Raw genomic sequence first — 18,303 nt, forward strand, 5'->3', positions numbered from 1 at the left:
TCCAACATGTACACACTTTTATTCTCACTCTTTTATATTACTTCTTTCTAGAATTCTCTCTTGTCTGATCTCTGGCTACAGAAATTCAACTGATCATACCCCACCCTTTTATATATTATTTTGTAATCCACTAACAAAGATATAACTATTTCTTTCTCTAAACATCTACAGCGCTTTATTCTTTTTCCCTTTGCAATTCAAATTGCCTTAAAATATATCATAGATTCCACATTCATGAGTTATGTTCTTTGACAGAATTCCTATTTCTGTCCCAGTTTCTTTGCACATTTGAACATCTACTCCTGGGTTTTGACACCTTCCATCAAATAAAAAAGTCACTATATATATATATATATATATCCCTGAATAGTACAAACAATTAATATTGCACATATTAGTTAAATGGTTGGCAGTCTGAACTCACTAGATGCACTTTAGAAGACAAGCCTGGCTGCTTGCTGTTGTTAAGCACTGTCAAGACACCTGTGTGTGACTTAGAGCAACCCTATGTGCAACAGCTCTGAATCCTGCTCTAACCAGAGCCCATCTTAATGTCTCTGGCATATTATACCAGTCACTGAGTAAATACATCTCATTCAGGGTTTTCTTCACTTGTGCTGCTCCTCCACCCTCCCAAGCATGATGTCACTCTCCAAGGACTGGTCCCTCCTTGCAACATGCCCACAGTATGTGAGACATAACTTCAGAATCCTTTCACCCTCTCCAGGACAAACCTGTTTGTTCTCCTAGCAGTCCATGGTATATTCAATAATCTTCTCCAGCACCACAGCTCAGAGGCATCAATTCTCCTCTATCAGCCCTTGTTGTTGTCCAGCTTTCTGACGCATAGCAAGTGACTGTGAAGACCCTGGTGGCCTGGATCAGCTGAACCTTAGTCTCCAGAAAGACATTGTCACTCTTCAGTACTCTGGAAAAGTCTGACAGTAGACTTTCCCAAGGCAATTTGTCTTTTGATTTCCAAGCAAACGAAAGCTGTTAACAATCTCAATCTCTTTACTGTCTATCATGAAGCTGCCGATCAGCCCATCAGTGAGAATCTTTGCTTTCTTAATGTTGAGCTTCCATCTGTATTGACCCTCTGCAGCAAGCACTTCAGGTCCTCCACAATTTCAGCAAGCAGGGTTGTGTCATCTGCATAACACGAGTTGTTGATGAGTCTTCAGTCAACCCTGATGCCACATCCCTCCTCACAGAGCCCAGCCTCTCAGATGATCTGTTCTGAATATAGACTGGAAAAGTATGGAGAAAGGACACATTCCTGACATATAACCTTCCTGATTTTAGTCCATGCACTGTTTCCCTACTCTGTCTTGATGACTGCTTCCTGGCCCAAGTATAGGTTTCACATAAGCATTAGGTGATGAATATAACAGACATGATACATACTATGTGTGCAATATGTGTGTAAGTAAACTGCAAAAGCTATCATCTATGTAAGGGAGAAAACCTGATAATTTTTTTTTTAAAAAAGGAAAAAACCAAAAGAAAACCCTATCAAAAAGGGAAAGTAAAATATTTTCCACTGAAACAAGAAAAACAAAGGCAGAACACGTGCAAGACCCACATAAACAAGACACATCAAATTCCAGCTCTTGGGGCTTTCTTATGTATGTATGTGTATGTGCCGTGCACTTTAAAACTATTTCCACCTTCAAGTCAATTAAATGAAATTGTTGATAACCAGAAGCTTCTGAAAAAAAAATGGGGGGGAAAACCCACACAAATATAACTTAAATCAGAGGTTTTCACCTATGTTTGATAGTTATGATTCAGAGGTAGGTGAATCCATTAAAGTTGTAATTTTCTGTCACAAGCGTTCATAACGTTTAATGAACTCTCAAAGTGCTCAGCACACAAAATAGTTTAAAACTACCACTACAGGATTTGTAGGAAAATAAAAATACAAATACAGAATATAATTATTATTTACATTCTGATTTAATCCTTGGAATATCAAAATACCAGGAGTTCAAGTAGAATTAAGAAGAGGCCGTGGCACCACAGATATCACTGATGATGTCAGATGGATCCTGGATGAAAGTAGAGAATACCAGAAGAATGTCTATTTATTCTTATTGACCATGCAAAGGCATTTGACTGGGTAATAACAAGTTATGGCTGACACTGAGAAGAATGGGAGTCCCAAAGCACTTAATTGTGCACATGTGAAGCCTACACCCAGACCAGGAGGCTATTGTGTGAACTGTGCAAGGGAACACTACCTGGTTTAAAATCAGGAAGCAAGTGTGTAAGGGTTGTATTCTCTCTCCATACCTATTCGATCTGTAAGCTGTGCAAATTTTTCAAGAAGCTGGAGTCTATGAAGTGGAATGTAGCACCAGGATCAGAGAGAGACACATCAATAACCTGTGTTATGAAGATGACAAAACCTTGCTTGCTGAAAGTGAGGAGGACTTGAAGCATCTGTTGAAGAAGATAAAGCAATGCAGCCTTCAATGTCAAGAAACCACCACCAAACAACAAAATTCTTAACACTGGACCTATAGACAACACAATGATGGATCAAGAAAATACTGAAACTATCAACAACTTCACCTTACTTGGATCCACAGTTAATATCTTATTAATACCAGCAATCAGGAAATGTATTACACTGGGAAAATCTTCAGTTAGAGACCTCTCTAAATTACTGAGGAGTAATGATGTCAGTATGAGGACTGAGGTACATCTGATCCAGGCCATAGTTTGAGAACTGGACCATGAATAAGGATGACAGGAGAATTGATGCCTCTGAGCTGTGGTGCTGGAGAAGAGCAGTGAACATCCCATGGACTGCCAAAAGAACAAACAAATACACCTTGGAGAGGGTGCAGCCAGAGTGGACTTTGGCAGCAAGGATTGTGAGGCATCAACTCACATACTTTGGTCATGTTGATAGGAGGGACTATTCTGTTGGAGCCAGGCTAACTTGTAAAGCAAGATTAGCTCTGTACCATAAGCAGCAAAACTAACTCCATCTTGGCTGGAGTACCTGCTTGGCAGTAAACAACTCAAGGAATTGTTGTTGTTGTTGTTGTTGTTGTTATGTGCCATCGAGTCGTTTCCGACTCATAGCAACCCTATGACCCTATGAGCAACCCTCAAGGAATTAGGATGTTAAAAAATAAGAATGATCAAATGTCTTAAACCTTAAAGAATGTAGTGTTCTTATCAACCGAAACCATTTGTTCCTTAAAGCACACAATAAGATATTCTGGGAAACACTCTTGTATTGTACTGAGGTTGGTAAATGTTAATGATTGCCCAGATAAGTGGCATCTTGAGATAATGCGATTGTTACAGCAGAGGTACTACTAAAGGCCTATATATACTTTGTCTAAAGAATGAAGTTCTGCTATCGCCATCACCTGGTAGCCTCTCTGCTCTTCATTTAATCCTCCTCCCTTCTCTTGGCAGAACTGTTTGATCTAATGGGGCTGGACCCTGTTACTATTCCTTGGAGAGGGACATGATACTTACACAGATAGAGGGCTGGCAAAGCAGGGGAAGACCCTTGACCAGGGGGACCTAAACAGTGACTGCCACAATGGGCCCTAATGTGTCAGAACAGGACAGGACAGGACATGACAGGGTTCAAATCTGTTTTTCAAAGGATCACTATAAGTCGTACTTGACCCAATAGTACCTAACAACAACAACGGCATTAAATAATGTTAGATAAATACAAATTTATACTTGCATTAATTTATTTTCTTAAAGGATTACAATGGTTTATATTCAGATTTATTTCTCACCAATACTAACTTTATGTACTATAAGTTCAAAAGTGGTTTAACAGAACATGATAAGCAGAGAACAATAAAGCCATTTTCATTACTGTCATGTTAATTTAGTAGCATGGCCCAGAAAATAATTAAATAAATAGGATGAGGTAGCAATTTAAAAGTCTTTCAACTATTACAACTACTAGATATTAAATCAATTTACAGTAAAAACACCATTCGACACTCCTTTCCATTAGATCGTATCCTAATTGTCAAAAGGAAAGAAACTAGATACACATAATTTATTCAGCACATGTCATTATGCTATTCATGTGTGGACATTCTATAAATCTTCCTTGATGGAACTGATTTAGTAATTACTTAATTTCCTCCCACCATTCATTTATTCATTCATTTTGAAACGATCGTAACTGTTAACATACCATAGCAGGTTAGGATCCAACCTCAGGTGAATGATTTACTGCCATTTCTCCAGAGCCCAGAATTCCAGAGCCAGGTTTTATGTACAGCTGGCCCTCTGTACATCACTAATGGCCCAGTCTACTGGCTCCATTCCAACTCTATCAGGAAGCTTGCCACCAGAGAGATGTTTTGTGAAAGGGTGCAGTTTCATGTCTCGGAATTGCTTTTCAATCAAAAAGATGGCATTTTATAAACTGAGATTAAGGCAGTCGGCTTATTTTATTAGTATTTGTCACTTATAAATTCCTATCAGAAGCTGTAGGAATGCAGTGCAAGACACATTGCCCTAACCCAAAGGCTGCATGTCTCCCAAGGTTCAAATCAACCAGCAGGTCCCCAAGAGAAAAACGGGTACTAAAAGGAACTCTCATTCCCTCTGAATCAGAACTGACTCATGGCCAACTGTCAAACCCTCCAGCAGATTCCAGACGCTGTAAATTGTGTGAGAGATTTCCCATCTTTCTCTTGCTGAGAAGCTCGTGGATTAGAACCACCTGCCTTGGCTTCACAGTGCAGCTGCTTACCACTAGGCCACCAGAGCTATGACTAGTAATATAACAAAGTTATAAAGAACAATTATCTAATAATAGTAACTAATAGAACAATTATCACTACTTCATTTCTGTGAAAGAAAACAGGTTTCCCTTAAGGATTAAAATAAAGGAGCCACTATTTTTACAAAAAGCTCTATATATGTATTAAATGTAAATCTATCTTATGTAAGCTTGATTTTTAAGGCAGCTGTTTGTGAATGAAAATATCAATCTACCCTGAATCTATAAATGGTGTATTTGGAAAGTGTTGCTCCATATCTTTAACAGCCCCTAGAAGTTCCCAGGAATGACTGAGACGAAAATCAGAAGCATGTTTGTGAGAAAAAGCATTGATAAATTCATAAGCAAATTAATGAAATCTCATTAGAATGGTTTTGAATTATTTTAAAACTGTATCATGCTGATTGGCAGCATCATGATAGATGGTGAAGAGACTGAGATTGTTAACAGATTTAGTTTGCTTGGCTCCACGATCAACTCTCTTGGCAAAAGAAGCCAGGAAATTAAAAGATAAATTGCATTGAGAAAGTCTATTGTCAGGGACCTCTCCAAAGTACTGAAGAGCAATGATGTCAGTCTGGAGATTAAGGTGCTCCTGATCCAGGCCATGGTCTTTGCAATTACTTGCTATGCATCAGAGAGCTGAAAAATAACTAGGGATGATAGAAGGAGAATTGACGCCTTTGAGCTGTGGTGCTGGAGAATAGTACTGAATATACCATGGACTGCTAAAAGAACAGGTTCATCTTTGAGATGGTGACACCAGTTGCTCTTTGGAGGCAAGGATTCTGAAGCTTTGTCTGACATACTTTGGACGTGTTGCAAGGAGGGACCAGTCCTTGGAGGAGGACATCATGCTTGGGAGAGTGGCGGGACAACTCAGGAGAGAAAGACCCTCTATGAGATGGATTGATGCAGTAACTGAGGTAATGGGGGTAGGTTTGTTGGAGACAATGAGACTGGCAGAGGACAGAGCAGGGGTTAGGGCTATGAGTAGCTGGCAACTCAATGACACACAACAACAACAACAACATCATGTCAGATTAGTGTTTACTTGCTTTTAAACTTTAAAACATTCAGGAGTCTCTTCTCCACAGAAAATAAAAGAAAGTCTTTTTAATACTAGAGTAAGAGAGAAGTAAAACTTAAGTTCAAAGCTTCTATTGAACAGCTAAAATTGAACTACAATCTTCTTCTACCTGGATAAAACAGAAACATACTTCATGAAAGATGATCATAAACATAGCTCCACTGATTCTGTTAATAAGGATAAGAAATATGTAAGTTATACACAGCTCTCATATATTAGGAAATCACAAGTAACAGTTTTATTATCACCAAAGAAAGCCCAGAGCTCTTTATGTATTGCTGGGTTCTCACAACCTACAATGGTTTCTAATGTCTTCAAACATGTAGCTGGCGCACTGCTCCCAATTAAAGATGGTTGTTCTGGGCCACAGCATCACTTTCAATGCAGAGGGACCCAATATACAATTAGAACAAAACCATGCCCAGTCCTACAGCACATGCATAATCACTGCCGTGGGTGAGCCCACTATTGCTGACTCTCTGTCAGTCTATCATGTGAAGAGTGTTAGTCTTTTTCACCAGTCCTCTACCCAAGTAAACATGATGTCCTTCTCCAGTAATCAGTCCTTCCTAATTAGGTCCAAAGTACAGGAGAGGAAGCCATCTTCATGTCTAAGGAGTATTTTGGTGGTAATTTTTCCAAGACAGATTTCTTCTTTCTTCTGTCATTTGGGCTATATTCAGTATCCTTCATTAACACTGTAAATCAAGTACCTCTATTCTTTTATAGAGTGTTTGTATTCATCCTGCAAAGCATATTTAAAGATCCAACCTCATCTCTGTATCTCAGAGCCTCATCTTTGTACCTCAGAGCAATGAAATGCAGAAAGCTGGTGGTAAGAAAACAAAACATGTGTTAGAGGCAGTTTCATCCCCATTTCACTGATTAAGGGAGTGACATCTGAATCACTGAGTCCTGCTAGATGAACACGGATGCCAGGAGTAGACCGTCTCCTGTCACTGTAAAAGAGACATCACACAGAAGAGCTGCTTAATGCCAAGTCAGGAGAATCCTTCTCCAGGAACCACAACCACAGAAAACAGAACCCCACTTCTCATTGTTGTTAAGTATCATCAAGCTGATTCAGACTCATTATAACCTTATGCACAGAACGATGTGTTCCTGCTGAATCCCGCACCCTCCTCACAATCTCTGCTGGGCTAAAAAGTCCAACACTGCATCCACTGAATCAATGCATCTCATGGGGAGTCTCGCTCTCCTCCACTGACCCTCTATTTTTAATGAATTTCTCTTGCAAGGACTGCCCCCCTCCTCCAGTAACATGCCCAAAGTATGTGAGACAAAGCCTCACCATCCGAGCCATAGAAGCAATATTCAAGAAATCAAAAGATGTATTGCGTTGGGCAAATCTGCTGCCAAGAACCTCTTTAAAATGCTAAAGAGCAAAGATGTCAGTGTAAAGACTAAGGTGTGTCTGTTCCAAGCCATGACATTCTCAACTGCTTAACATGCATTGATAAAAGGCTAGGCAACTGATAAAAGACCAAAGACTAATTCATTTCTTTAAACTGTGATGTTGGAGAAACACATGCAATATATCATGAAGTCCCAAAAGGACGGACCAATCTATCTTGGAAGAAGTCCAGCTACAGTGCTCCTTGGACCATACCACGAGGCTTTATTTTTCCCTTCTGGTGACTATGAAAGTGCTCCATCTAACTGCTGTTCCCCAGTCTCATCCTGGAGAAGGGGCAACCAGAGTGCTGATTAAAAACATGGAGAGTGAAATTTTGTCTCACATACTTCGGGCATGTTGTTAGGAAGGACCAGTCCTTGGAAAAGAACAAGGTGGAGGGTCAGTGAATGGGGCGAAGACCATCAACCCTCAAAGAGACAGATTAAAATCTTGTTGGAATGGAATGGGCTCCAGTACAGGAGAGATGATGAAGACAGCACAGCGTAGGCCATGGTTCAGATCCACTGTCCACAGATTCACCGTAAGTCATGAGTCACAGTAGACCGGATTGTCCCTAACAACAATAGTACCAAAGACTGTCCTTTCGGAAAATAACACCCTGGGACATCTGCATTGGACAGCCACTAGAGCTAGAAACGTATATAGCTTGGTATCATATGAATTCCATAACAGAGAGCATTTCACACAAAACGCTGACTCCACCCCGCCAATCACTTGACACACAGCTGTCAGTTAGACTAGAAATAGTCTCTTATTTTGTTGTGTAATTGACAGCATACAGATGCGTACAAAGACTGCTGTTAAAAGCAGTTGGGTGTACCAATTTGATTCCTCTATTTCAAACTAAGACCCATTTATTCTCAAAGAATGCAATATTGTTTTTTGGGTTTTTTTTTTTTAAGTGTTAACTGTCTTAGAATGTATGCATTCATTAGAAAGCCTGTGAGGACTCTTGACTCTATCCCTGCAAGGGCTAACATTTAGGGTAGAAAGCTGGAAGAGCAAGCTTGTGTGCTAGATGGAGGGTGTAATATTGCCTCCTTTGTTATAAGGATAGTCCTTCTACAGGTGCTCTCTCTTAGGTGGTCTCCTGGAATGGAACTATCCTTCAGAACTTCTTGTAACTCATTACAAGTTACCTACTTTATAATACCAGCAATTGAACTTGACTGAATTTTATAGTTAAGGGTTATGATTTTGGTGTCTAAAGCATAGTTTGAATAAACTCAAGCATGCATGTAAAAAGAAGATCAAAGCATCTGAAAGTAGGGTTCCTTTCATTTCTTTTAAAAATCTAAAAATAATGTAAGATAGCCTTACAACATTTTATTGTATTATTACTTGAGTGTCCTTTGGAGGCTAGAATGATGAGGCTTCACCTTACATACTCTGGGCATGTTCCTAGGAGGTGCTATTCTTTGGAAAGGGACGTGATGCTTGGATGGGTAGAGTGTTGGCAAAGGAGAGGAAAACTTTCAACTAGGTGGACTGACACAGCGGCTGCTGCAATGGGCTCTGGTGTGTCAGGAGGTGAGAAGATGGCACAGGATAGAACGGGGTTCAGATCTGATGTTCAGAGGGTCACTATGAGTCACACTCAACTCGACGGCACCTAGCAACAACTACAACATTTGTCAGAGAGCTATTTATTAGCTTAATAGTTGTCACACTGAATTTTTTTTACTTTTAAAAATGGCTTAATATTATTCACTTTTAGGCTACACTGGCCTAGAATAAAATGTTCCTGAAAGTCGTCTGAAAAAAATATTCTTTGGCTCACTGAAAATACTTGGAAAAAAATCCACAGAGTCACACAGAATTAAGTAGGGTTGTCTTTATTACAGGACTTCCTGGAAAAGCTCATTTGTATGGTGCTCCTTGGGGAAGTAACAGGGAACATAAGACTTGCGGCATCCAACAAAGCTGTGTATCTTCACATTCCATGTTCAGTAGAGGATTCTGTAGGATGAAGGTTTCACAGAAAAGTTTTAGAAATGCTGACCGGAAGAAGCACTGTTCTCACATATGCTCACTGCTTCTCGAAAGGTTTAATTCTTAATAAAAATACTTAGAAGGAGGTCTGTTAAAATCGAAAGCATATCGCTTTGTCTTTTCAAACTATTTGTACTTGGTATTGCAACTTTTCATTACACAACCTATAGAAATTAAGAAAAAGTGAAGAAATTAAAAAGAAACCAGTTGTAGGGACTGGAGGCAGTGGTCAAATGATATACAAGCATCCTTATAAATAACTCCTAGAACGTGGTGTGAACCCATCTTGTAGCACCCCGTAAAAAACCCTAACAATCTGCTCTTCTAATCACTACAGCCTAGAAAACCTTAAGGGGGAGATCTACCATGTCATACAGGGTCAAAATGCATCCAAATAAACTGGACAGAATACAGTAACTGCATAACTACTCCTTGTCTGAGCAATTAGCAAACTTTAATCTCTTCTTAATTAGGTGTTCTGAGCTTAGGAAGTCCCATATTTGTGAAACACTATGTACAATATCTTTACATAAACTTTGAGCACATTTTTCTCCCTGTCCCCTCCCCAGGTGCTGCCTGAAGGTAAATAGGTTAGACATTCTTTGCCCCACTTTTAAAATGAAGAAAAAACACCCAAGAACACAAACAGCTTGAGCAAAGTCACAATTATGATCTTGAACAATACAGAAGCTCTAATCTAGGTACAGAAAAATCTAGCTTCTAACTTAGTCCCTTTATTTTTTCAGCAACTTTTCTCTCTCTGCAACAGGGCTTAGTTTAACAGAATGAATGAGTTAGACTAGCACACAGTCAACAGAGAAGCCAATTCCCTTGCAGCATGAACAGATCCAGAAGGTACTTGCTTTCAAATTCATCTACCCTCTATTCTAGTGCAAAGACAGAATGCTGCAAAGAGAAAAGACTTCTCACTTCTTTAAACTTTTCAATTAGTCTAAGGCTGGAAGTCAAAATAGGTGAGGTTGGCCCTAATCCTAGGAAAACTGAATCTAAATTAACATTAGCAATTGCCCAGAGGAAGAAATGAGCTAATTACCCACTGGACTAAACAATTCTGAAAACCAGTTTATGAATTAACACATCAGTAAGTAAGATTTGTCTTATAAAGTTCTCGAAGAATCTATAGTTTTCTATTGCTTTAACTAATGATGCAAAATGATGTCAGGAACACCGGTGCCATGTCCTTATTAAGTTTTGCTGCTAACTCAATGACCCAAAGACCATGTGTCCCTGGTGTTCAAATTTACCAACCATCCTGAGGCAGAAAGATGGACAATCTCCTCTTGATACAATTTATACTCTTGAAAAATCAAAAGAAGAGTCATCTTTGAGCTAGTTCTGACTGGATGGCAATGACTGAGTGTAAAGAACTTCAGAGTAAAATGATTTAAAATATGCATTGTGTTTTCTAGAACACTCTTCACACTTGAAAGTGCAGCAGAATTACCTGTGGGGATTATGAAATGCAAACCAATGGGCCCTACCCTAGGGTTTCTGAATCACTGGAACCAGATATATTTTATTATATATTCCCAGAGTGACACTAATGCTGCTAGTTAGATACCAAACTTTGTGAACTTTGACCTAAAGACAGGTCTTTACTTACTGATGTATTAACTCATGAATCTGCTCTTCTGGAATTTGTTAAGGGGCTGACGGTGAATTTCAACCACCGTAGTCTTGGTCTATGGGTTACTGATACAACTTCTCCAACATTTGTCTGAATGGATGAAGTATTTGAGAGACGATAATAAAACTGATCAAAACACTAGACAAGTACATCAGTGCATTAGCCATTTAAGAAGAATTGCTTCAAACTGAACAATTTGAGGAAAAATAATTACATATCTTCTTCTAAAATAATTACATGTCTTCTTCCAAAAGAATTTCTTTAATTCATATACATTACAGTCCAAGCACTTAGAGAGTAGGTTAATATTTGGCTAGCAACACATAGCAGTTGTAGCTTCTTTCTTCCTTTAGGGCTTCTAACAGTTCACTCCAGGTAGACCTCTTTAAGAGAATCTGCATTTCCCCTACAATATAGCGAATCAGAAATGACATCAGAGCAAGAATCAAAGTGATTCCAATGATCTTGCTCAAATGCACATTCTGACTGAGCATATTTGGACTAAAAAACCCGGAGTCTGTGTCAAGGTAATCAACTGTGTCTCTTCTGTATAACACAAAATCATGTTGTTTTCACTAACAAACAAAATATCTACCTACCAATTCCTTGTTGACACCTTAGCAACAGACCCTGGGGCTTAGAGAGGCTTGGCTCAATTCCAGCATACTGTTGCAAAGCTAACTGGCCTTGTGGACCTGGTCTTTTTATTACTGGTGTGCAGAAAAGACGAGCCAATCAGAAATAAATAAAAATTAGGTGGTGTTGGTTTTGGGGCTTTTTTTTAACAAAACATATCTATTAAAAAGACATTTAATTAAAACTTAAAAAGAAGGAATAGCAGCAGCATGTCATTAATATGTAATTTAAAGGGTAACAGTTCTTAGCATTTGAAACCACCTTATTTCCAGTCTAAGTTTTAAAAATATAACATGTATAAGATTAAATGCTAGACTATTTCTACCCGTCAGACTCAGTGCTTGTTTTAGGGTTTATAAAAGGGGAGGGAGCTCACAGCTTTCGAGAAGATGAAGCAATTATTTTCTTTAAATAGTAAAAGCTTTCTTATCTGAGCATACTAGAAATACTAAAAGAGAAAACCAGTTTGTATTTTCTACCCAATCTAAGTAAATGGTGTAGCTCTTGTTTCTTCATTATTTCTAAACATTCTTTGATTTATTTCCTTTTAACCTTATAGAAAGTACTTATGTGTAAGTTATTTGCTTCTAAAGTGTTGCAGGGGGAAGGGAAGCAACCTCAGATGCTGACTAGCTTGATAGGGAATGCATTTTATTATACTGAAAAACAAAACCACACTAATTATGGTACTTTAGGGGGGAAAGTGAAAATCAAGAACTCACACTCATTGCCTCAGGCAGTGGGGTTTCTGGAGGCTGTAAATCAATAGCAGATTTCCCATCTTTCTATGGAGAAACTGCTGATGGACCCAGAGCCAGAGACCGGCAGCCTTTGCCTTAGCAAAGCAACTCTCTACCAACTAAGGCACCAAAACGGAACAGAAGGCTCAATAAGAAGGTACAAAATCAGAATGGAAATGTTTTTTTCCTGAATCTGTGCTTGATTCATTCTTGTTTCATTCTTGTGAAACAGAGTCATTTCCATTATTTAGCAACATTAGTTTCAAAAGTGATTTGGGGAAAAGTACACTTAGTTGCTTGAAAATCCAGCAAATAATATAACCAAGTGTAGTCTACTAAACTTCAGACTTTGGTAATACATACAAATACTGAAGACAACTGATGATGTAAATAAAGTATTTGTATTACTAGTAAAAACATGCACATTGTTGGGGGTTTTAAATTTTTTATTTTATACTGGCTTGCTTACAAAGTTCATATACATTGTATTTCATACTCTCTCTCCTTCACATTGAAACTTGCAAATTTAAAACATGTTTCTCTCTCAGGTTTTATTTCTCTTAAGCACACACAAAAAAGAAATAGGCCAAGAAATAAAGGCCTGTTTTAAGGAGTCCTGGCTTCCACTCCGAAATCCTTGACTGGGCTAGTAGAGAATTTGACCTCAAATTGGAGCTGCATAGGAGCTGAAAGGGAGGTAATGATGCCCGTTCGAATTTCTGGGCTAATGCCCACGTACGGGCACGACGCCAGTGGCATTCTGCAAAGAGGATGCTGTCCATCCAATGCTTTATTTGAGAAAGCTGGGAACAACTCTATATGGGCCGGCGATTTAAAACGCTGGTGAATGAAAGAAAAGCAACTAACACTTTTTGGTAGGGCTTTTTTTAAAAAAAAAAAAATTATATCTTTTAGTAAAAGAATAAAGAGACTTGAATAAAATTCTCATAAGTTTTTATATTATTTTGGTCAACACTAGACAAAGAGAGGAGTACTAAACCACAATGAAAGTGTATTAGAAGCAACATGTATGACAGTAGTTGAGTGCAAAAGTAGAGGACAGTGAAAAGGAAGAAAGCTCTAGTGTTACAACTTTGCAAGCTTCCTGCGTATGTTTACCCCATGGATTTCTGCAGTATTGTTATACGAATGTTCCATCTATACCAGTTACCAGGTGACTTAACAGCCTCAGGGATTTTTTTAAATGGCATGTGAAACTAAAATTTAAAATTCTCTGCACGTGAGAGTTTATAGTAGATAAGGGTCTGTGATGAATCTTAGTGGTTCAGTGGTTAAGCTTCAGTCTACTAACCTAGAGGTCAGCAATTCAAATCCATCAGCCATTTGGAGGGAGAAAGATGAGGCTGTCTGCTTTTGTAACAATTTACAACTTCAGAAACTCTGGGGTGAGGCCATTAGTTGTACCTTGTCCTACAGGGTCCCCAGGAGTCAAAATCAGTATGACATCCAGATGTTTGGTTTTACTTTGTTGACGATGTTATTAAAGTTAAATTCTTGTAGATAACTAAAACGTCTCAAAAAGCATCCCACACTAATCACAGGATTCCACTTGCACTTTTTAAGCCATTTCATGACAATGCTTTATTTTCCAAAAAGTGATCAAATACCACATCATTTTAAACAATGAACAAAACTATAACTAATTAGTTAAATACTTCATAACGTAACAGAATTGGTTCTGCTTCTCCTCCTATCTATATGCTTGTGGTCTTTTTTTTTTTTTAATTATAAATGTCTACCTCCAAAACCACGTATGGAAATCTGGTGGTATAGCAGGTAGGGAGTGTTACTGAGGCAAAGGCGGAGTTCTTCTGCCAATTTTAATCCACTACTAGCCCTCTAAAGGAGAAAGATGAGCTGTATCCTTCTGTGAGATTTATAGCCTCCGAAAACTTGCTGGAGGGTCAGCTGCGAGTCAGTTCCCAGGGGACAACAACGGGTGAATGAGAAAAGACTTAGTTACTGTAACGGAGAAAGCAACTGATGCTTCTTAAATAAGTCTCAAATGTACTTCACACAGCTGTACACACATGTGTACTAATCTAATTGTTAGGTGTGCCTGCTCCAAGGTAGCCCTCTATCACAGAGCACAGGGCAAGAACGGTGTATTAAAGTGGAAGTTTGTTGTATATAGATGTATACTTTCTTACAATAGCTTATACAATTTAAACTTTTGAAATTACCACCAGATAGAAGTCTGATGAACAAAAATGTGGTATTTTGAGTTGCCAACTGAAGAGTAAAGCTGTGTTTTCCATGTAAAATAAACTATGTACTTCCCATTTTAACAGTAATTTTTCACTGGGAAATAACGGAATAATTTTTTTTAATATTTACATAATGTACTCTTTGGTGCCCCCAAGCATGCGAAAAAGAAAAACAAACAAACAAAACACTGCAGCAAAAAGTCCTTTACAAGTTGCTGGAAGTTGAAGAAGATAAATCATACGTGTTCCCAGTATCACCAATCACCGTAGCCACCACCGCACAAATGCAATGATGATTCTTGGTATTATCTGAAATGTTCAGTTTCTGAGCATTGAGGACAGCAATGATAAAAAGAACATTACGGTCTAGAGATTATGAGTTTACTCTCTGGATTCTGCACATGGCGTAAATCTGTTTCTAGAGATCACAGCCCCTTTTTTATGAATCCCCCTAAAATATGAAGTTGGTCTAAGCACACAGCTCAAAGATTTTCATTTATGATATCTAAGTAAAGACACTTTTCAAGAAATGGAAGTTTCTACTGAATCTTAATATACAGATTCCTAAATTCTTGTATGATAGGCTGATTTTTTAAATTTTTAAGCAACATCTGTTACCTACTCTTGTTATCTGCCAAACATAACAGTAAATGCACATTTCATACAATTAAAAGCAAAGATGTCAAACTCTGACAGGTAAAGTCTCCACAACATTGGTCTCCATCCTTCACTTGCTAAATTATCTAGACATTGTATCTGTGCTGATAATAACCTGATGAATGAGATTGTACATCTACACAATATTAAATAGCTTTTTATATGATATTAACTGACTCTTTCCTAAAACTAGTGGCAAACTGATATACAGATATACTTTTGTAAGTTTAATTAAAATACAAATACCATTCTTAGAGAATTTAGGGATGTTTCCAAAAAGTTAAGTTGTGCATTAAAGTCTCTGTGGTTTTACGATTTTTCTGTACAATGATAAATATACCACTCCCACTTGTTTCAAGAATATACATTCAACTCTTCCGATGCAAACAAAACTGAAGGAAGTTTTGTATCAAATACTGGCACACATAAACCATATTTATTCTGAAAACTAGGCCTATTTGTAAAAGAATCTTTACTCACAGTAGCTCAAAGATAGAAATATTTTTTTAAAGAAGAGCAAAGGAAGACAGATATAACCAACCATTTTAGTGCAGTTTTTTGCAGTTATTAATTTGCAAAGTAATTCTTTTCTTTAAAATTAGGTACTATATTTTTAAGAGATAATAAGTACCAGGAATCTCTGAAGTTTTTTTAAGGTGTGATTACCTCACTCTATCAAGCCAATCAGATTTTCTTTTTGCTGTTGTTGTTGTTCTGTATCTGCATTAACATGGCTGCTAATTATATTACCCTGGTAACACATAAAGTCTGAATGGGAAAAAAATCCCATCATTCCTGCAGACCATAAAATACTCCTTAGGATTCTTATATTTGCTTAGATCAAGTACTCCTTCCTAGATTATAGCTAGCTCTGATTTATTAAGAAAACTAAGCTGTGATTCAGGATTTGTATCGTGAGTGTAGTATCTCTCTAACATACGAATGCCCAAACCCATGTGCATGTACGCCCCCCCCACATACACAATAAATCTTTACCTTTATCATGTAACTGAATATTTAACTTTTCACATTCATTTATTTCTATTTTTCTAAAATGGGTTTAAGTTTCTGAGGAGTCTGTCTGTACTCATCACACAAAATGTCATACAGATCTAATGCACACATTTGCCATAAAGATGTTAAAAAAACAAAGATTAAAAGTCAAACCCTATTTAAAAAATCTCCATGAATGTTCTTACTCATCCTCTCAACATCATAATTTCATGCTTTTACTAGAGAACTAGCAAATGTATTCTTGTCTGCATTTTACACACACACACACACACACACACGCACACACATATGAAAGTTCTCAAGCTATTTACACAATTTGGCACACTTGGTCTAAGGAGTGGTTTGCCAAAGTAAACTCCTTCCTTGTTCTGGCTAGCTTTATCACTAAAAGTCTTTTATGGTACAGAAGCATAAACTGGTTTATCCATCAATGAAAAAAAAATCGCATATTTTAAATTATATCTATAGTTCTATATTTATTTTACTACCAAGTGCATAAATAATTCATAGATCAAAATATACATCTTCAGATAACTTTCCCGGAAAATATAAACAATACAGAAATAATGCACAACAAGCAACACTGCTTCAGGTAAACAGGAACAACAAACACGCACGGGCTTCACAATAACAATGAAGTGTAGAGAATACTTAAGGAATTCTACTGTCAGATCCAGTGGTAGATCTTTACTCTTTTGAACACCTGACTGATTAGAATCACAAAAACTTCTGACTAGTAGTCCTCTCAGTCTTTATGAAACAATTACCGGAAATGTCACTGTTCAGAATGGCTTCTACTTCCCAAGGAAAGCTATCTCATAACAGAAATGAACAAGTAACTCCAACTTAAAATTAACCACTTAGATCAGTATGTATATGTATGTATGAATATTTACATCTAAGTTCTCTCCTGGGCCCCTCTTTCAATTGCCAGTAAGGAAGTGAAATTCAGACACCTGATGTTTTCCATTACTGAACCCTCCTCAAAAAGTACAGATCAAACTCCACCCTGAGGGGTCAGAGAACAACAGTAGGAGCAACCATTTACAGATGATAAAATATTTTCTTTTTGAAATTATTTGCAATAATTTAGATTTAAAGGTTACCAGTTCAGTATATGGTAATGATGACACTGAGTTCATCTAAGTATTTCTCTTCAAGTTACATACTTTTAAAACTCAGTGTGGTCTATAGATTAGGCTACTGTTAATGTAACAACTGCCCTACGTAGAGGTTAGAGCACTATAAGAAGACAACATAGTTCTAAAAATTGTGGCACATGTCAACAAAGAAACAAAGGTATTGCAAAACTAAGTCTATAAAGAAAAGTAAAAAATCCCTTATTTCTGTGTTAGCATCTATATAGTGAATTAAATGCATGTGACAACCACGCTATTACGTTAAAAGAAACGCAAAGCATAAAAGACCAAGTGGTACATCTTGCTATGCCTAAAGAAATTAAAGAAAACAAGTTTAACCCACACCTGCCAAACTGTTTTCAGAGAGACAGAAATAGGTGATGGCAGAAGGCTCACCTCTCTGGTACCCCACAGTTCATCTCCAAGAAATCATTTTAAACATAGGCAATACATCTGTCACCTTTATATGTAATTTTTCCCCATATTAATCAACAGCAGACCCTTCACTGCACGACCCCAACCCACTATCTCAAAGGCACACTACAGAATAAGAGGACTCAAGTGTCACTTACCAGTTGCATGCCACAGATAAAGATAAGCGTGCACCTGCCACTGCAATAACCCATGGTTTCCGAGACCCCTGCCACAGACAGACTGTCCCACGTCGGCCACCGTCGAGCCCCCACTTTATCCAATCAGATCGCGGGGAAGGACAGGCAAACCTGCCGAGGGCTCGGGGGCTCCCGGCTGCCGCTGCCAGCGTCCTGGGAAGTGACAGGCATTAGGACCTGCTGGTGCGGTGGCGGCGGCGGCAGCTCCAGCCGCACCCGCCACACATACCTTCACTCGCTCACTGCACACGCCGCGCCACAGGCAGCGCCGCCCGCGGACACGCGCCCGGGGCCCGCAGGAGCAGCGGTGGCAGCCTCGCAGTGCCG

At 38.3% G+C, this 18,303-nt stretch overlaps 1 protein-coding gene across 1 annotated transcript in view; it reads right to left on the reverse strand.

The window, feature by feature from the left end:
• NKAIN2 (Na+/K+ transporting ATPase interacting 2) overlaps positions 1-18,152 on the reverse strand; it is a 1,532,464-nt gene extending 1,514,312 nt beyond the window's left edge. The window contains exon 1 of the mRNA XM_006878982.1: positions 17,938-18,152. Within this exon, the coding sequence (XP_006879044.1) occupies positions 17,938-17,991 (54 nt within the window). The 5' untranslated portion in view covers positions 17,992-18,152. The remainder of the gene's footprint in view (positions 1-17,937) is intronic.
• Positions 18,153-18,303: the final 151 nt, after the last annotated feature.

Source organism: Elephantulus edwardii, unplaced genomic scaffold (assembly GCF_000299155.1).
Source record: "Elephantulus edwardii isolate Elephantulus edwardi_28Jun2011 unplaced genomic scaffold, EleEdw1.0 scaffold00002, whole genome shotgun sequence".
NCBI classification, from domain to species: domain Eukaryota; kingdom Metazoa; phylum Chordata; class Mammalia; order Macroscelidea; family Macroscelididae; genus Elephantulus; species Elephantulus edwardii.